The following is a 19,627-nucleotide window of genomic DNA, read 5'->3' as shown; positions in this document are numbered from 1 at the left end:
TCTGCGCCTTTCATGAACGTGACCAGTTCCCCTCTCCGAGTGGTAATACATTCATAAGACAGATCCCTGCAACCCGGGAGTGGACAAGCTCAACAGCCTCCCGATCAGTGTGGCCGAGTGTCGTGGTACCCCCTCTAGTGTGATCCAGGTCAACTCCAAAGCTCCCACCCACATCCCGCCGGATTTTGGTACTCCAACAAGACACCTCACCTAAAACCAATGGCTGCCCTAGATCTGAATGCAATCCACGACTTCCTGGAGTCGTTGGCTTATCGGGCTGGGGACATCATTACAAATGCCCTCCCAGACACCAGTGGCACTGGATCCAAGAAAAATAGTAGGTTATGGCTGGGGAATGGAACCGTACAGCAGAAAAGCTTACTCTTCCCACGTAGGTGCCGATCTTGTCACTGAATATGATCGTAGGGTCGAAAATATGATTTCGACATCCTTGAAAGAAGAATATCCCGATTATAAGTACGTGCATCGGTCTGGACCCTGTCATTGCCCGCGTGCATGCCGCTGACTCGTGCTTTGCTCGAGACAGATTCCATGGCGAGGAGACGTATGACCCAGCACATCCATTGACTGACGCGCCTACATTTGTCGTGGACCCAATCGATGGAACAGTGAATTTTGTGCACGGCTTCCCTCACGCCTGTGTCTCTCTCGGTTTTGCCGTGGGTCAGGTCCCAACGGTAGGAGTTGTCTACAATCCTTTCACCAAGGCTTTGTACTCCGCTATTCGGGGAAAGGGGGCTTTTCTGAATCGCGACACTCGGCTACCGTTAAAAGGTGAAAATTTAGAGCCGTTATCGGGACTGGCGAATGCCCTCATTAGCATTGAATGGGGTTCGGATCGCAGCGGGCCGAATTGGGAGACCAAGGTCCGGACCTTCGAAAAGCTGGGCCAATCCAAGGAGAGCGGTGGTGCAATGGTCCGCTCCATGCGCAGTCTAGGATCTGCTGCTCTCAATCTGTGCGCCGTCGCCGAGGGCACCTTGGATCTATACTGGGAGGGTGGATGCTGGGCGTGGGATGTCTGCGCCGCGTGGGTGATTTTGGCTGAAGCAGGTGGCATCATGGTGGATGGCAACCCGGGGGGCTGGGAGACCCGCCTCGATGGACGCAAGTATCTTGCGGTGCGCGGAGCGCCGCAAACTGGACAGCATGAGCTTGTGGAGGAATTCTGGAGCTATATACAAGGTAGGTTGGCATACTAGCCAGGATTCCTGGTCCCAGGGGATACCTTCCGAAGATAGAAGTATCTAGATAGATTAGATCGCTTACGGAGTCTGGCGCAATATTGATATGTACAGTCTCTATGCTGCCCGATAAGCTGGGGCCCAGCGGTAGCCGGCATTGCCATCCTCTTCGTCCAGCCCGGACTCACAGTCATTATCCTCGTCCACTTGACGATCCGTCCAGCGTGCCGAATCCTGTCTAGAGACCCCCGTATAGTGAGAATGTCCGTTCGTGCTGGTGGTCGTGTGGGAACCATGCTCAGCCGGGAAGGTGTCAAATCGCGTGTGAATTTGCAGACGAGCTTCCGTTTGAGAGAGGTCATCGAGAACATGGAGAGGACTTGCTTTGGCCCCATGAGCCTCTGTTGGGTCGTCTTCGGGGGCATCGGATTGACCCTCGACTTCATCACCAGAACTAGTCGGCCCAACACCGGGAGGCTTGGCTCTTTCTACGTCCGTCTTCAGCGTGTCATCTATCTCCACGGACGGGGATGAGCCAAAATGTGTGTCAACAAGGTGCTTCACAACGGGCCACCCATAGGCATTGGTGAACATGCGCCGCACAATGATGTTGTTGTGTGCATCGGGTTCCAGACGAACGAGCACTTTGCGCCACGTCAAGTCACGGTGATAAGCTCTAGCAATTTTCTCTTCAACCTTCAATCCACTTTCGGATTGATTGCCATTAGCCCCGGTGTTCAAGAGTAATGGTGTTGCCTTGGGATTCTTGTTTTGCAGCGATCCAAATGCCAAAGTCCGTCGCTTCGTGGGGACTGGTGGTGGCACATCCTCCGGATGATAGACACGATCATGGAAAATCGTGCGAGGGCGAGCAGCCGGGTCCAATACAAAATCAGTAGGGGGCAAAGGAGGCATCAGCAAGTCCCCTGCTGACTCAAAAAGGGTCGTCTTGGGGGGTGTATGGACTCCATCATTCTCACACCCAGGATTGCCCCGGAGCAGTGACGCCGGGGATTCGCTGGCGTCAAGAGAACCGAGAGTTTGGCTGCGCTTATAGATCTTCTGATGCTTGCCACTAGCAGCAGGCTTGGCCTCCTTGGTACGAAACAGGGACAGAAAGGTGGCCAAAGGACTAGACGAGTTGTTTTCAGGTATATTCTCTGTTGATGTTGTGCCCACTGTGCTGCTCTTTTGCAAAGAAGGACTGCTCTTGGCAAGAACTTGCTCTGGAATGGGAGAGGATGGGTGTGCAAATGCGGCGTCTTCAGGCTCCCGTGAAGAACGGGAATCCTCGGACAAGCCCTCATGACGGTCTTTCGATATGTCACTGGCGTATTCCAGAGTTGGAAGCTCGCCAGAGCGCGCAAGTCGCGGCGACTTGGAGTTCGCACCAGTCAGTTCCGCCCAGCCCCATTCAGCCATGGTCCCGACGAGACCATTATCTCTTCTTGCCTTCTCGACGCGATCGAGACCTCGCCAGTCGAGGAAGAGTAGACATGACGTCCGTAGCGGGACGATCCCATCATTCACCACGTTTGAGTAGAGAGTGCGATGATGAAACTTGTGAAGGACCTGGTGAGCCGGTCCACAAGGTAGGATTCGCAGCAGCGGCTTTGCACCTGGGTCTGTATTGCTTTGATCTTTGGTCGAGTCTCCTCGTCCGCCAATGATGGCCCCCCACCCACTTCGCACCTTAGGTGCCGTCCAGCTGAGTCCAAGATCTTGCCCAGTTCGCCCAACCAAGCCTAGATCTAGAGCAAATCGAACATACATCGGATTCTCGTTGCTGAGGCCCAGAAACGGAGTTGCGAGAGCAATAAAATTGATCGGTTTGATTCGGTCAAAAAACTCGGGGGAGTGTTTCTGAATATATGCGATTGCGTATGTTTGGATCAATCCCCCAAGTGAATGTCCAATGAAGCTGATACTGGTGATCTGATAGGCGTGATAATCTTTGCTTTCAGTGTCATCCGGAGCTGTCGAGAAATGTGGCTCTACGGTCGGGTTGGAGTGTTCTTTGCGAGCATTGAAAGGTCGCGTGAACGACTTCGACTTGGAGCTCTTCAAAGGGAAGTACTGTTGATCGGGGTATGTCATCAGCAAAACATATTTGGCCAGCCGCTTGCCGAGATACTGAATGCCACGTTCTGTGCGAACTGCATTCCCAGAGAATCCTCTGACAACCACATGCTCTTCATCTTCGTGGGTGCCTCCGCCCTGAGAGCTAGCCTTTTTCGCAGCAGCGTCGATGCTTTCCTTGAGATAGAGCATATCTGCGCCTAAATTGCTATGCAAGCCATGAGTTAAGACCACCAAGTGAACTCGCATCTTGTCTTGCTTTTGCGGCGGATTCTTGAATACTTGCGCCAGTTCTGGAGCTTGAGCAGTAGTTTCTCTAGGAGAACCAACATCTGGTATAGCCTCGAATGAGCTCGTCATCGCCGAAGGCAGTGGCGGACTGTTCCAAAGGCTACTGGTGTCGTCGACAGAGACCGTCGTCGATTTCGAATATACACCCTTTGTAGCAATCATCCGCTGGCCTTGGCTTCCTGGAGGCCAATGATCCTGTAATTTTCCGGGGGGTCCAGTTCCATTACTTGACGATCCGCTAGCCGAAAAGAACTCCAAGGCCTTCATATCCCGGGCAATCAATAGTTCAAAATGAACCGCTGCACTGCTCGAGAAGATGACTTGCGACACAATCTCAATCACCCATGTCACACTTCGATCACGATCGGGTCCTAGATGACCCACAGCCAGACTGTGTCGGTCTCCAAAGTGCACCGGCATCTTGATGGTTGCATCCCAGTTGCCTCCTGCTTTGAGATATGGTTCAAACTGCGGAACCCCCTCGGTCCGTTGCCTATCATACTTGCTGTTCGGATCGTAAGTGGACGGGTAACAGGATGCATAGAGAGTATAGGGACCGTGGAGATACGCGGCTCGGAGGGGGATCGCAGATGTGTTCTTCACCCTGACATGGAGTTCTGACGGGATGGGCAGGATCGGATCGGCAGCTGGGGTGTAGGTGACAGTGTACCTGTCGAATGGTGACCATCAGCTTGACGGCTCACTAGTCAAAGGAGATGCTCCTGCAATCGCCGAGGTCAAGGAAAAAGGCATCGGAAACACGGAATCTCAATGGACCTACCGGACAACCTCTCCTACGCGCACACTGCCAACCTGATGGACCAAAAGCATCTCTGGGGTTGCTCTTGCATCCACAGGGCGCTGGCGCCACCCAGCGAGCGTGTAGAAGCGAGGCGCACCGTCAACGCGGGAAACGGCCGCTCCTTGGTCTGAACTTTGCGACGCAGAGTACGTTCGGGGTGTGATCAGCATTGAATATGACGGGCAGCTCCATAACCCATCGAAGCCAGAACGAGTGCAACGCGACTAGGGCCAAGTAGCATGTGCCATCGGTGGTGGTGCAGGAAGTGTCGGGGGTTCGCGGTCACTGATTGAAGGGACCGGGCAGCGGTCATCCGGCAGATATCACCACCAAGGCAGGAATCCTTCTCGACGGTGCGACCGGCGGGAACGTCAACACCAACAACCGTGGAAACTCGCTCCAGACCGTATACATAACACTGCCTTCTACACTGACTACTTCGATCTACCGGATCTGAATAACCTGATACTAACGGTAGGATCAGCCATCTATTGTGCATTCTCACTACCTGGCTTGATCACTGCCAGCAGCTGCCGGGGTTCTTTGCCGAGTTCCATCCAGCCTCCTTTCTCGACAGCGACAATCTTGCCATCGATGCAAACCCGCCGCCATCTTTCCAGATCTTCTCTGAATTCAATACGCATCTGTTCAACTGTCGTGTATGTCATAGGGTTCTCGAGCACATGCAAACCTCCTTGGTAGGCCAGTGTCATCAGGCGCATTGCCTCTTCCGAGGGCAGAGGGCCGAAGCGTAACAGCCTCATCTGCCCATCCAGCGGCTCTGAGTCGGGCGAGATCACGAAATCCTTCTCGAGCTGAGGAACAAGGGTCGCGAGCACGTACATGTGTTCGTTTCCTGCGATGGTCTCCTGGTGAACACCGCCCTTACCATCTCTGGTCAAGGTGATCTTGCCTTGATATCGATGAGATCCCGTGCCATCTGACGGGTAGAGGAGCTCCTTAGCTGCCATCTTGAACCTCTCGGCGCCGAATCTGCGATACTCCTCAGTATCACTGTCAGCGACGAGTGCCGCGTGCAGGCCCCAACTCGCCACAACAGCGCCGTACATTGTTCGACAGGGGACGCCCGTGGATTCGGTATATATGGGCGCACGCTTCCGTCCCTCGTCAATTACCAACTGGCTCCCCGGTGACAGTTTAACGGCAAATACCGGGAGCGGACATGGCTTTCCCCGGAGTAACGCGGCGAGACCAGAGACTGGGCCGAGGTGCAATCCGATGGAGTTGGCCATAGCATTTCCAGTCCCGCAGGGAATCAGTGCAATGTTCGGGGCCACTTTAACATATTGAGTAGACTTGTAAAAGACGTCGACAATGTCGATAAGGCCACCATCGCCAGATAGAAGGAGGATGGTCTGGGGAGCCCCCTCGCAAGCTCGCCCAAGAAATTGCAACTGTGATAGCTCAACAATCGTCTGAGCGGATTGTGTTTCATAGACTTGATGATCAATATCTAGGTGGGTGAGGAAGGGCTGCACGATATCTTGGAAGGCAGCTTTGGCTGTGCCTGTCCCAGATCGAGTCGAGATTATGACCTGAACAGGCTCCTTGTGTCGCAGGTGACTGGGGATCTCGCTCACGAATCGAATCAATGCATCTGGCAATTCCGGAATGACCATGTTCACCAGACGTGTGTTGGACTTGTCATCGCTTGTCATTCTCATCAGGAACAAGACCAAGTATCCCAGTTGAGACTTCGCCTGTGGCAACACGCATAAGATATCGGCCAGGTCAACGCTGCCTTTGTACCCGGCACGAGAAGTGCATCTTAAGACGTTCTCAATCACGTCTACTGTACAAACATCGATAGTCCAGTCAAGCATGTCCGTCGGTACCATTTCGGCGATTGCAACACCAAGAAAGTAGAGCTAGCTGGTGGGGAAGCAATGTCGCGGGGATCAAGGCTTCCAAGGTTTAAAATTGATATATAAGCAACCCGGTCTGGCGTCCGATACATCGTATTTACTAGGATAACAGCGCTAATACCATCATCAACGTAGCTTGTATGTAGAATATGAATTCAACCCATAGAATCTTGGACCTGAATATTTGCAGAATAATACAACCTCTAGTACCACTGCCCCTTTACAACTAGAAACCGAAGAGAACTACCATAATATACATCAAAAATTTACAGTATATACAACATCGAGAAGATCGCCGGTAACTCCCAGAAGCCCCCCTCTGGAAATGATGATGCATCAACTTCGTCTCGGCTTGTGCTTCCTACCCAAAAAAAAATCGGTGGCCCCCAACGATACAGCCCACAATGACTCTTAGTCCTCGAGTGGACGGGAGACGTGCTTGTCGCTTAGGTTCACCGCGATGAACGATTTTGGAAGTTTAACCCTGGATAATTATTAGCAAAATGCTCGTGAACATCCACCGGGGCTGTACTTACGTGTCAAACTTTGCCTTGAGAGTCTCAATTACCTCCTTCCAGTCCTGGTGGGCAGTCAGACTACGTCGCGGGGCGCAGCCGATGGCGTGCCGAGAATCAAGTTGCACGTCAAGCGGGTCAAAGGCGTGGCAGCCAGGACTGATGGAAATCCGTATGGAGTAAGAGTTGAAGGCGGATTCGCTATCTCGGGCCTCATAGAGCTCAAAACATATCTGAGAGAGATAATCAAGCTCAGGGATGGCGCTGCGAGCAATCTTGGTTTGGATACCACCCTCAAGAATGCAGTTGAGAAGCGTGTAGATGTGAGATTCCTTAGTAAAGTAAAAGAAGGATTTCGCATCCGGAGAGGCTTGTACCTCTTCGAGATCCCGCACAATTTCCTGCAAAAGTGGCAGGGAGGTGAGTAAACCGATCTCGAGCTTCTCACTGTCGGTAATACCGTATTCTTGGGGTGTCACGTAGTCAAACAAGACTTTAGCCAGTTTGTACAGTTCCCGGAGCTTCGAAAGGCGTTCGTCCATCTTGCACTTGCTTGAGCTAGAGCTGGGAAAGAGTTTGAAATAATGATCATAAGAATCATCTAGCGCTCGAAGGTGTGGTAACGACTCAAGTGCATGGAATCGCTTCTTGAGTCCAAGACGATGAACAAGTGTCTGGTTTTCAGGCCGTTCCTCGGCTTTGTCGTTGGCTGTATCTGTCGCAACCTTGGTTTCCATTGCTGTGTCGAATTTGGCCGAACTTCTTCCCTTCAGACTTCCTTTCTCATCGTCATCAGGATCACTGTCAGGGGGCATGAAGACCCACTCTAGGAACTGGCGGTTATGAAGCGCATCGAATTTCATGCTGTCATAGAGTTCAGAAAGTTTGCTGGGGTCAACCTTTTCTGTGTCACAAAACTCCGCAAAGAGCTTCTCCCATCGTTCCTTGAAAAGTCGTGGGTCTTCTCCCGCACACCAGCGCCCCTGGATATTGGAGGCATCGGGACGATCAGGTTGGGGATCAAATTGACCCAAATCTTCGGAGGTCTTGGACGGTGTGGATGAGAACTGTGAAGCTCCTTCCAATTTGGAGAAGTTGTGGCGCATAACACTTCGATGAAACTTCATCAACTCGACCAAAGTAGCAAGAACAACAGACGGCTCGGGGATGTTGCTATCCTTCGGCCATGCAAATTGCGAGGGTGCAGAGCCTTCTCGCAGAAGCAGTTTGAGCTTTTTCTTGACTTTGTCCATCACGTCCTTGGCAGCATTGGAATCATCGAGCAAATCCTTCCGGACTTGGATGAAGTCCTCAGGAATTTCTTTCTGGTCAAGAAAGGAAGAGGCCCAAATTTGCGCTAGCAAAATCAGTCAACCAGACAAATTACGTTACGGAAGGCAAAAGAGTCTTCGTTCGAAAGGTACTTCCCACTTACCACTCGTGCTCACTCTCCGTTCTGAGCTCGTAAAGAGACGGACATTGCTCAGAGCCTCTTTATTCATCAACTTGAGGTCATCTCGCATATTCAACCCTAGGTCTTGCGATTGGTAGCGAGCTGCATGAGTTGGTTCACCCCCCCACTTGATCACAAGCTGGAGTTTATCCAGAATCAAGTCGTTCTCTACAGCAGAGAACCGAGAGAAGGTGGCACCGGAGATCGAGTCGCTTCGTGTCTGGGATCTGCGCAAGGCCTCGCTCTCCGCTGCGGCCTCACTGGCCACTGGCGACAGCGGTTCTTCGGGGACAGTCTCACCGGGAGTTGCACTGGGAGTGGCGGGAGAAAGCTGTTCTCGCATCTCTTCTGGTCGGCGCTTCCGAAACATCGGTTTGATTTGCACCTTTGTTCCCGGCCAGCCACCCTTTTTGTCCAAAGACGTACGAAGCAATTTCAGCTTTTCCATGTCCTCCAGCTCCCGCTCCATAGCAATTTTGACAGCGTCAGAAACACTGGATAAGGCAGCTTCTCCTTTGATTACCACCTCCTCTTGGTGCCCCTTCAAGAGGTCCACAAATGGCTGACTATGGAAGGTGAATTTGAACTTCTGCTTGGGGGTGCGGTCGGCATGTCGGATGACTGCGACCATCCCCTTCAGTTTCCACGAGTGTTTGGAAGCCGGGAGAGGTGGCGCGTTGTCTTCGTTGGCGCTGACGTGATGAAGTGATAGGGCTGGCGACTTGGTTGGATTAGAGGGGCTGTAGCTGCGGGAATCGGATCGTCCTTCTCGAGAGGTCAAGCTGTGAGGATTGACACTAGGGTCGATGCTCTCCAGACCGGATGATGATGCGAGAGAAGGGGCACCGGTTGATACATCCGAGGGAGCCGCATCGTGAGGTTTAGACGCATGCTGGCTGCTGTAAAGCCTAGATGTGCTGGGCGACTTGAGTAAGGTCTTCAGCGTCTGTCGGTGGGAGCTCGCAGTGGTGCTCCTTCTGGATGGGCCCATATCGGGTGATGGCGGCTCCGAAGACTCCATCGTCGCTTCACACTTGCGCATCTCCGCCACGAAAATGTCTCGCAGGATATGGGCACATTTGTCATAATAATCATTGTTGTCCTTGACGAAACTCCAGCCATTGACATCAATGACGTAGCTCTTGTCATCCACGCGGAGCATATCAAAACCACAAATTCTTTGGCCAAATCCGTTGGAGATCTTCGAGGCAACGGCGGCTTCTTCCTTGCTCAATTTTGTGATGTAGCGCAGTTCCTTTCCGTGGGTATTGCGCCGAACAAGCCCATCGACCACAGGCGACTTCCGCGTCTCAGCGTGGCAGAAATCCGGACCAACTGTATAGGCCTTGACATCTTCGGCATTATCCACCCGAAGAAATTGCTCATAGAGATAGCTTGTCTCTTTCTCCGTGACCGAGCGAGGAATTGAAAGATTAGCGTCATATTCTGAGCTTTTGTTACCCACCTTGCGGAAGAGTTTGCGACCACCGCCGCCGTATTGCTGATCGTTTGGGAAATAGATGTGGATGTTGTGGTCTTCACCGTTGACCGGCTTCTCCACAAAAGGCTTTCTGAACATCTTTCCATCGACTACTAAAGCCTCCCCATCGTCCGACATTGATACCTGCTGCGTTTTCACCGCGCCTCCGCCAGTACCATCTTGTGGCCCGTCCAGCTTGACCCCGGTCAATCGATAAATGTGCTGGGCAAGCTCCGCCGACTCCAGGACCGGTCCACCGTCACGATTCACTTCCAGCCTCTTGGGTGTGGGAACACCCATCTGGTCCAGAATACGCAAGCATAGCCGTCGATCCCACAACACCTTCTGCATGGGTAAATCGTTGACACAGAATGGCTTTCGAAGCTTGGCATACGCGATGGCTTTGTCTAATGGGAACCCGTCCGAGAAGAAGGCGATTAAGAAATCGCAGACTGGCCAGTTCTCCACCGCTTCGTCGAGGATCACCTTGTCGCCAAAGACAATCACCTCGAATTCACCCTTCGATTGAAGCCGAGTGAGAATGTTTTGGCTGGGTTTACTGCGAGCTTTAACATCCAAGGCACAGACCCCAATCCTCCAGGGCTTGGAAGCACTGCACTCCACCTCGCTGATCGAGCTGGCCGCGGTACTGCCACTAAATCTCCTGGGGGCACGACTAGATGAGCGTGTAGAATGTCCGAAGCGGGTGGTCGAGCGGTGTTCAGCTCCCGGTTCTCCTTTGCTGGGCTTCATGGGGGAGTGCTGTCCATGGTATCGGGTTGATGGCAAGGGCTCGACGGGATGATCCTTCTGTTCTAGCTCCATCGGTGGCACGGATGAGCCCAAAATATGTTCCAAGGTTCCTTTGGAGGAGCCACCCTCAGCAGACGAGCTGCTAATTTGGCCATTGTCGGGATCCATGATCCTAGAGAAGTGAAGGTAGAGGGGAATCAGGAAATTTGTGAAGGGGAGGGGTCGGTTGCCAATGTGGGCCGCGATATGGGAAGGGGAGAAAATCAAGCAGCTACCCTTGCGTGGGCGAGATTAACCAGAGGTGGAATGGAGACATGTTCTAGATATTGGTAAAAGTCCGCGGTGGCAGAGCCTCCCGGCGATTTTTCTCTTTCTACTGCAAGGCGGAGAGCGTCAGGTCCGCCCAGACCCCATTCCGGCCAATGTCAGGTATCTACCGTAGTATTTATGAAGCCAGATACGTAGATAAATCATTGGATCCGGAAACATCACCCGTTGCTTGGGTTTATGTATCTATGCTTGATTCTGCGAAAGCATTCCTCAATCAGGTATCCTTTGCGACGAGGGTGTAGGTACATGGCAAGCTTGCATAATAATGTACCATTTTCCTAGGTTGCGACCTGGGAAGATACTCGACACTCCTGCTATAAGGAGCCTCCAGTTGGCTCACAGTAACTATGGTACAATGCCATTTTTTTAACTGAGATTTTGGAAACGTCCTGTTTATATATCTATGATAAAGATGTGCTCATACATACATGCTAGGTGACGAAGAATATTAGTGTTCTATGGAGCGGTCAAGGCGGTCACGGCTTCCCCCGGGCGGAGAAAATTTAGATACCGAGAGAAAAAAAATAGCTCGAGCGGCATGCAACACCTCCCGCTTCCTTGACAATTCCGAGAATCCTGTGAGATCTCCTATGGATTTGAGACGACTTCTGTTTTTGAAACAGTATTGAAAGCACAGACTGTGCTGAAATTTCTACTATTCTACTATTTTTCTCATTGTTGTCTCGCAAAGCATCACATCTTCCCGGACCAACCCACTGCAACAGCATGCCGGCCCTAGCTGGGGATACTTTCGACCTACCTCTTGCTAAGAGACAAAAGAAGGCTCCAGGGAGGTCGCATCATGCACCGTCTTCCCTTGGGTCCAAAATATTCGCGCCCTTTCGGGTACGTTAGTGATCTTGCATCTCAGTTTGGCTCTTCTTGCTGTTAACAAGCCCTCATCGCAGACACTAGGCCTTGTCTCTCCGACACCGGTCCCCTTCACCAGTGTGCGCCTCGGCAAATCAAATTTCCAGATTACAACCTCGGTGGGCCATTCCTTACAGACCTATGACTTGCGGAAGGGCTTGAACCTGGTTTTCCTGAGTCGACCGCAAACTCCAGAGGTCATCACAGCCACATATGCCTGGCAGGACAAGGTCTTTGCTGCTTGGGGTCACCTTCGCCCTCGGTCATTAGGAGGAATATGGGTATTCAAACGTGGCAAACGAGTCGCGTCTCTGACTAGCCCGAGCCTTGATGGTCCCATTGAGCGACTGCTGGTTTTTGGATCGTGGATTGTTGGCTGCTGGGCGGGCGGCTTGGAGGTATGGAGAACGGGAAGCTACGAGCACTATGCTAGCCTGCGCCCTCAGTCGATACCAAAATCGTCGGGGTCTCAAGTCTATGCAGGGCTTATATGTACCATGCCGACCTATCTAAACAAGGTCTTTGTGGGTCGAATAGACGGGAGCGTGGATATCTGGAATTTGCGCAGTGGGAACCTTCTTCATACACTGCGCTCCCCAGCTTCAGGGTCGGGACCAGTGACTGCGATCCACCCAACACCGGCCTTGTCCCTTCTGGCAATTGCACACAAGAGTGGTGCGTTATCGGTTCTCAACGTCGACTCCGGCCAGCTGGTACTGTCTTTGCGGACCGCATCACCCCAAGCTCTCCCCGTTACTTCGATTACTTTCCGAAGTGATGGCCTAGGGGCGGGTTACGATGGCCGGAAGGCGGGTGTCATGGCTACGGCATCCAGCGGGAGTGGTGATCTCATGATGTGGGATTTGAACAAAGGTGGTCGCGTCGCTGGCATTCTCCGTGGGGCCCACCGAGTTTCAAATTGTGACACAGGTCACGGAGTGAATCGCATCGAATTTCTTGATGGGCAACCGGTGCTGGTATCGACTGGAGACGATAACACTTTGAAAACTTGGATCTTTGATGAGACCCCATTCTCTCCTACCCCTCGGCCTCTTCACTCTAGAGGCGGTCACTCGGCAGCCGTCAATACCCTTGACTTCTTGCCTGCATCTTCGGATGGGTCCGAATCTAGTGGCAAATGGCTTCTCAGTGCCAGCAAGGACTGCAGTCTTTGGGGGCTCAGTTTGCGCAAAGACAGTCAGCATGCAGAGATGTCCCAGGGCAACTTAGAGCATAGGGCCAAGAAAATGGGACCCTCAGCTCTCTCCAATTCCACGGTCGATACACTCAAGGCACCCGAAGTGACGTGTATCGCGTGCTCCTTGAACCGGGATGGCGGTATGGGGGTCACCACCTCGGGTCCAGTTTGGTCCAACCCCAAATTTGGGAGCATCGACACTTCCAACGCAACGGGTTGGGAGAGCGTCGTCACTGGCCACCGGGGCGACAAACTTGCACGGACTTGGTTCTGGGGTAAAAAGAAGGCGGGCCGGTGGGCCCTTGCGACGGGCGATGGCACCGAAGTCAAGGTATGGTTCCTACTCACAGGTTGCATACATGAGGCTTCGCTGATAGATTCAAATAGAGCGTGGCGGTCTCGCAATGTGGAACGTTCGCCGTGATCGGGTCGGCGGGTGGTTCCATTGACATGTTCAATCTGCAGTCCGGTCAGCATCGACAGAGTTTCCCACGTAGATCAACAAAATCATGGGGGGCTGGGAATAGCGTGGAAGGCCCGAAGCATACCAAGGCAGTCACCGGTCTGATGATCGACAATTTAAATCAAACTGTGGTCAGCTGTGGGCTAGATGGCAAGGTCAAGGTAATATTGTCGATCGTTGCTTCGTCTCATATTCACATTGTACTAACGGTTTCGCTCTTCGTCGTTAGTTCTGGGATCTGCTGTCGGGATCGTTGGTTGAGGAACTAAATTGGCATCCAATGGCAGCTGTGACTGGGCTTCGCTATAGCAAGACAAGCGAACTAGCTGCCTTCAGCTGCGATGACCTTTCCATTCGTGTCATTGACCTTGAGACAAGAAAGCTCGTCCGTGAGTTCTGGGGATGCGTCGGCCAGGTCAACGATTTCATTTTCTCCAATGACGGGCGATGGGTTATCGCAGCTTCGATGGACTCGGCATTGCGAGTGTGGGACTTGCCTACAGGACATCTCATTGATATTTTCCGAGTGTCTAGCACGTGCATCTCGCTGGCCATGTCATCAACTGGGGAATTTCTTGCAACTGCGCACACAGGAAATATCGGGATCAGCCTTTGGAGCAATCGAAGTCTCTTCATGCCAGTATCCACCAAGAACCTGGACGAAGACGCGATTGAGGACGCTGCGGTCCCTACCACATCCGGCGAGAGTGGCGCTGGTCTTGTGGAAGCAGCATTCCTCGATACTCCCGAGTCGGACGAGACAGAGGGGCCAGTATTGACAACTGACCAGCTGCGGCAGGATATGGTTACTCTCAGTCTGGTCCCCAAAAGCAGATGGCAGGCGCTGCTTCATCTTGACTCAATCAGAGTATGTCGTCCCCGCCCTGCCTGTCAGTATGGTATAAGATTCTTATTGGAGTGATTATAGGAACGTAATCGGCCCAAGGAAGCACCCAAGGCACCCGAGAAGGCTCCGTTTTTCCTTCCCTCTCTTCTCGGTGGAAATAGCTCCCCACCGGCGAACGGGGCCGCGATCGAGGTGGCCGAATTTGAATCGCTCACGCAGCATGCAGAGGCAGAGCGATCCCGGGTTGCTAAGATGTCGGGGACTCTTGGTTTCTCAGATTCCCCCGTGACCCATTATTTGAAATCCGGCCACTATTCGGGCGATTTTGGGCCCTTGATCGAGCATCTTAAATCCTTGTCTCCGGCGCGGACGGATCTCGAGATCCGTTCGCTCGATCCCCGAGTCCGCGACGGGTTCTCTGAGTTGTCTACATTTGTTGACGCTCTGACGAGGCATCTCAGCCTTCGGAGAGATTTCGAGCTGATCAATGCATGGATGGCGGTTCTGTTGAAGATTCACGCTGACACGGTGGGACTATGTTCTCGTCGCGACGAGCCGGAATATCGCCTGCTGCGGGACGCTCTGGCTTCGTGGAGCAGCGAGCAAGAACGGGAAGGGAAGCGTCTGGCTGGACTAGTGGGGTACTGCCGAGGAGTCGTGGGCTTTCTGAGATCTGCACGGTAGATGGTAGTCAGTCCCCTTTCCTCCCAGGGCCGAGGGAGAGTAGTTTGCGTGTCTCTAGATGTTCAACTCTGGCTTATTTTGAGCTTATTCTTTTCGTGGTAAATAATCAGACAAGTCATTGGTTTCGTACGCAGTGCTTCTCTATCTCCTAACAATTTATGTTTCCCGCCTCTTCCGCCCTGGCGTTCTAAGGCTAGGCCCAGGAACCTTCCGGCCTGACTAATAATAAAACAGCCGACGATGAAAAGCCTTCTACGCAACCTATGGCTTCTCGGTCAGTTTTCCCGGACGCCATTCGATGGGGATTCCGTATTTGACCAAACATCTGCTGCCGTACGCAGAGACCGTTCTGCTGGGGGATGGCCCCGACGCGTCAACTGGACCTGCCCGTGTGCAGTCCGTGGTCATTGACGGACCGAGTCTGGTGTACCACGTCTATAACCGACTCCTGGCCCTGTCAGAACCTGCCTACGATGTGTTGGATATCCAGCCAACGTGTGATGAAGTCAGCTGCGGCGTAATGGACTGCTTGCTGCAGCTGAGAAAGCGAAACATTGAAATGTAGAGCCCCTATCTTCCACTGTTCATTCTTCTGCGAGTCTCGATCGTCTCTGACCACGCGGCAGACATAAAATATGCTTCGATGGCGCGTTGCCTGTCTCCAAACGAGAGACTAGGCTGGCTCGGATTGAAAAGTCGCGGCAGCAGCTAGAGCTGTGTCGCCGCAGAGCAGTCCCTCCCTCGGTGCGTGGATATCGCAGCAAAACACCAATCAAGCCTGGTCAACTATGGCGTAGTCGCAATCTTCCTCCTCGATGGAGAAATATTCCAGAGAATCCATTCATGGTATCTGCAGTGTTGGAAGACCTCAAGGAGCGGTGGAGCATGGACCGAATCCAGGAAGACCAAGCCGGTGCACACCGGCTTGCAGGGGGCGAATATCCCTGGGCGAACATCACATTCCTGATTTCTGGAGAGGCAGATAGCGAATGTGCGCGGGTCTCAAAGCTTACCGGCGCAGCTGTTCTGACGAATGATTCGGATTTCTTGATCCACGATCTTGGGTCACACGGTGCAGTAGTTTTGCTGAACTCGGTTCAATTGCAGGAATCCCAGCAGGCAGATGAAGCAGAGATTCGAGGGCTGAGGCTTCACCCACGCCACATTAGCCGCCGTCTTGGAATCAAGAATATTCAACGGTTCGGCTTCGAGTTGAAACGAAACTCTCATCTCAGCCTACCCGAGCTACTCCGCCAGTCGATGGAGCATCTCGGTACGACCGAATGCTCGGCCGACTACAATGGTTTCTTGCAAGAGTATCAACACCGGGAAGAGTCGTCTTTGACGCTAGCACACAGACCGTATATCCAGCTCCTGGATCCAAGGGTGTCTGAGTTATTTTGGCAGTATGAGCGGCCAGAAGTCTATTGCGGGACCGAGCCACCGCATCTCTATCTTGGGATTCTGCACGAGGACCACGCCCGGCGATGTGCATGGGAACAGGGTCGAAGTTACAGAGCGCTAGGCTACGCGTTACTCAATCTATCACGGCCCGTCACTGCCCGGTTTCCTGTGGTTCACGAATTCGTTCGCCGAGGCGGAAGAATTATCGCTGAGAAAGTCACCCTTGGTGGAGCAAAAAGAGTGGCCGCCGATCTGGTGGCTCTCAAGATGCGGCTCGACCTGGCCCGAACGATCTTCGATGACGATCATCGTCTGTCATTCTGGGTGTTTTTCGCACTGTCCGAGATCTACCGAGACGCCACCAATGCGACAACGAGACCAAGTGCTGTGCATTTGGAGCGATTTCTTCAAAGTGGGTCTATGGGACAAAAGACCGACTGGGCAGATATTCATCTCGTGGCTCAAATCCACGCAGTGCTATACTCTCTCCGAATATTGAAGCAGCTTCTTGGGATTGCAAGAAATAAGGATCTCTTGGATCAAAACCATGCTATCCTTGCGAGCTTGCCTCCCTTGCGTCGTCTGATTGGGTCACAATATGAGATGATCAGAAGCTTTACGGATGGTAATCTTGCCCATTCAATTCATCAATTTTTCAAGACGTACGGTTAATCTCAGTCGCTGGCGGCCTCCTAGTGATCTAGCTTATCTGCTTAGAAACACACTACCGGCTGACATGGAGATGTAAACTGGACGCATTTAGGAATTAATGAAGATCGAATGCCCACAGCGAGATTAGCCAGATCAAGGTCCATGCATACGATGCGTGTCAATAGTTTCCTTGCTTCTATTCGAGATAATGGGGAGGGCCTAAAGCCTCGGTTCAAAAATTGACATTTCAATTCATCACGACCACGTATCATAGCCGTCTAAATCCAGAACCTAATATGGTAGGCGTCATCGACCAAGGACGCATCTGGTGTCATGTACCGGGGTGTCGCTATGCATGTGGGAGAGACTGTTGAGGGTCTTGAACTATGGCAAGTCCTTTGGTCCGTCCATGGTAGCCTTCAGTGAGCCGAAACGACAGCCCCCAGGCATTTGGCGATGAGCGGCACTATGGATGAGAGCCGATCGCAACTTCGGCTTTGTCATTTCATGGTTATTCGGCAGGGTCTGGGGATTCATATGGTTTCGGTGGTTATTGTGTGAGTGCCCAGGCGAGCTGGATAGCTACTGAGCGACGACCCAGGCGAATGAGGGCTTCAATCCAATTGGTATACGGCAGCACGCGCGAAATTCGGAAGACCTTCACTTCTCAGGTGCATCGGGAAGTCGTTCGATGACGTATTTTCCACGGGCAACACTCATGATCGGGGCACCAGGAATTTTGCTAGGATAATAGTCAGTATTAAGAGCAGCTCGATCGTCAGAGGTAAGTAGGGGTCTACCGAATCCGTCTCTTAAGATCACGATCGTTGGTTGCGACAATATAGACGCGATGCTTGACAATCCGGTCGACTAGGCAGTCATCTGCATATGTGCCTTTGTGGTCGCACTTGATTCTCTCAAAACGAGGGTCTTTGGCCACACGCAAAGCCAATCGGTACTTCTGGCCGAGCTTCTCTAGTTCGGCAAGGACACAGTCGGTGATGATAGGAACGCACTTAGCATATAAGCAATCCATCATAGTTGGGATGACCTCGAGTTTGTGCTGAATGGTGTGAGAGATGAAGTTGGTGTCAACAAGGACAGAGTATGGAGGGGTCAAGGCAGTATTGTATTGGAAGAACATGGATGACGGAGCCTGGGGTCTGGGAGAAAGTCAGTTCTTGGTTTCTGGATTTAATGGTAGTCAGGAATCACTCACGCCTCTCGAACGAGCTCATTCTGGCCTGATTTGTCTTTCTTGTCGGTCTTCTCGTTGTCTTTACTGGAGCCTCTAGTCAGCAGCAGGTCGCTGGCATCCAGATAGAGCGCAGAACTAACAGACGGTGGTCACGTAATGAAATCGCTCTTTTCGCCTGTGCGAACTTGCGACTCTTCTTTTGAACACCCATGGTTGGTTGTGTGAGGGCCTCTGCGAGGGAAGAATGTAAAGGGTGAAAAAAAAGTTTATCAACGCCTCCACAAGTTGCCAAGTCTACAATCCTTCCTAGGCCGCCGGGCCGGGGCATCCAGCCCATTAGGCGTAGGAGTGGGCCCGCCAAGTCCTCGGATTCGGCGTGTCATAATTCCGATGCTCTACGCCTCGCGAGCTGCACACGCTCGGTAGGCGTGGAGATGGTAGCTTACTCAGATCGTTAGGTAGGCCATTATTATAATCCCTATTATTAATCTCCTATCCGATCTGGTTTAACCCCTGTCACTCTCTCTCTCTCCGCAGTATAGTATCTGTCGGAGTTTAAGGACTTAGGAAAGGGTCTGCCTTAGGCCAGAATAGCACTACTCCAGATCGGGAAGGATGATTTGAATAGATGAGATAAATTGAAATTGATCCAGGATAATAATTCTAGATAGGATAGCTAGCAGTCTATATAGGGTATAAAAGGGATTATATAATAAGCAGGGGTAAATTGCAACGGGCCCATACCCAATGTGGATCATATAAGGCATATGCCCCAAAAACAACTCTTTCTTGGCAAAATCGTTTTCTTGGAATATCTCGCCAACGCAGGGCTTTCAGGCCTCAAGAACTTATTCAAAATTTAAGCTATCCTCAGCGCTATCAATTTATATTGGTCTTGAAGGTATAAATTATAGCTATTATCAGTAGTGTGCGGAATATATAAATACTGCCTATCCAGCTAGGGAAAAACCTTACACCTCTGACCAGCCTATATATAAATATCACTAGTATAGACGATATTTATAGTGTACACTGTGTGCTTACTAGAATTAAGAATAATAGTTTTTTAGTTAATAACTATATTGTCTACTTTGTCTAAGGAGTTAAATAGTATACACTAAACGCCTATAGAGGTAATATAGGGTTAATACTATAAGTATATAAAGCCTTAGAGAAGATCTCTAAGGTAACTTTATAGTTTAATTATTAAATGTCAGATTAGAGAATTCCTATTAAGGAATATCTATTTACCTGATTCTGATCTGACTAGGATTTGAACCAGAACCCTTTCCTTTTTCTCCCTGATCCTTTAGGTATCTATTCTTTCTACCTTTCTATTCTATCTAATCAGTATCTAGGGGGTAACCCCCTTTCTATCTTAACTATTTACCCTTTTTTATTTAAATAATATAGGAATTATATTATAAATCACTTATTTTATTTAAATTATCTATTTTATCCCTTTCTATTTATATAGATCTTTATTTTTTATTATTTATCCCTATTATTATATAATCC

The 19,627-nt window shown here is 51.4% G+C and overlaps 7 protein-coding genes across 7 annotated transcripts; 3 read left to right on the top strand and 4 right to left on the bottom strand.

Moving 5' to 3' along the window:
• Window positions 1-219: 219 nt before the first annotated feature.
• N7459_000773 (inositol monophosphatase family protein) lies at window positions 220-1,223 on the top strand (the record flags this gene model as incomplete). Its single annotated transcript, XM_056939958.1, has 3 exons — window positions 220-337; window positions 396-477; window positions 548-1,223. The coding sequence occupies 3 exons, from the start codon at window positions 220-222 to the stop codon at window positions 1,221-1,223; spliced, it is 876 nt and encodes a 291-aa protein (XP_056804238.1).
• A 99-nt stretch (window positions 1,224-1,322) lies between these two features.
• N7459_000772 (lipase ROG1 family protein) lies at window positions 1,323-4,547 on the bottom strand (the record flags this gene model as incomplete). The annotated part of the gene is made up of 2 exons (XM_056939957.1): window positions 1,323-4,245; window positions 4,357-4,547. 2 exons carry the CDS (start codon window positions 4,545-4,547, stop codon window positions 1,323-1,325), a joined length of 3,114 nt encoding a protein of 1,037 aa, XP_056804237.1.
• A 318-nt stretch (window positions 4,548-4,865) lies between these two features.
• Window positions 4,866-6,236, bottom strand: N7459_000771 (diacylglycerol/lipid kinase family protein; the record flags this gene model as incomplete). The annotated part of the gene is made up of 1 exon (XM_056939956.1): window positions 4,866-6,236. One exon carries the CDS (start codon window positions 6,234-6,236, stop codon window positions 4,866-4,868), a length of 1,371 nt encoding a protein of 456 aa, XP_056804236.1.
• A 438-nt stretch (window positions 6,237-6,674) lies between these two features.
• N7459_000770 (inositol polyphosphate kinase VIP1) lies at window positions 6,675-10,632 on the bottom strand (the record flags this gene model as incomplete). Its single annotated transcript, XM_056939955.1, has 3 exons — window positions 6,675-6,747; window positions 6,800-8,135; window positions 8,214-10,632. The coding sequence occupies 3 exons, from the start codon at window positions 10,630-10,632 to the stop codon at window positions 6,675-6,677; spliced, it is 3,828 nt and encodes a 1,275-aa protein (XP_056804235.1).
• An 888-nt stretch (window positions 10,633-11,520) lies between these two features.
• N7459_000769 (rRNA-processing protein UTP21) lies at window positions 11,521-14,856 on the top strand (the record flags this gene model as incomplete). The annotated part of the gene is made up of 4 exons (XM_056939954.1): window positions 11,521-11,640; window positions 11,703-13,193; window positions 13,555-14,193; window positions 14,254-14,856. The coding sequence occupies 4 exons, from the start codon at window positions 11,521-11,523 to the stop codon at window positions 14,854-14,856; spliced, it is 2,853 nt and encodes a 950-aa protein (XP_056804234.1).
• An 843-nt stretch (window positions 14,857-15,699) lies between these two features.
• On the top strand, window positions 15,700-16,932 carry N7459_000768 (uncharacterized protein; the record flags this gene model as incomplete). The annotated part of the gene is made up of 1 exon (XM_056939953.1): window positions 15,700-16,932. One exon carries the CDS (start codon window positions 15,700-15,702, stop codon window positions 16,930-16,932), a length of 1,233 nt encoding a protein of 410 aa, XP_056804233.1.
• A 639-nt stretch (window positions 16,933-17,571) lies between these two features.
• Window positions 17,572-18,320, bottom strand: N7459_000767 (rRNA-processing FCF1 family protein; the record flags this gene model as incomplete). The annotated part of the gene is made up of 4 exons (XM_056939952.1): window positions 17,572-17,653; window positions 17,712-18,074; window positions 18,131-18,193; window positions 18,250-18,320. The coding sequence occupies 4 exons, from the start codon at window positions 18,318-18,320 to the stop codon at window positions 17,572-17,574; spliced, it is 579 nt and encodes a 192-aa protein (XP_056804232.1).
• Window positions 18,321-19,627: the final 1,307 nt, after the last annotated feature.

Source organism: Penicillium hispanicum, assembly GCF_028827665.1.
Source record: "Penicillium hispanicum strain IBT 35686 chromosome Unknown utg000001l_segment0_segment0, whole genome shotgun sequence".
Lineage (NCBI taxonomy): Eukaryota > Fungi > Ascomycota > Eurotiomycetes > Eurotiales > Aspergillaceae > Penicillium > Penicillium hispanicum.
Note: the sequence above shows the minus strand (reverse complement) of the source record. Positions and strands in the feature narration are given on the sequence as shown.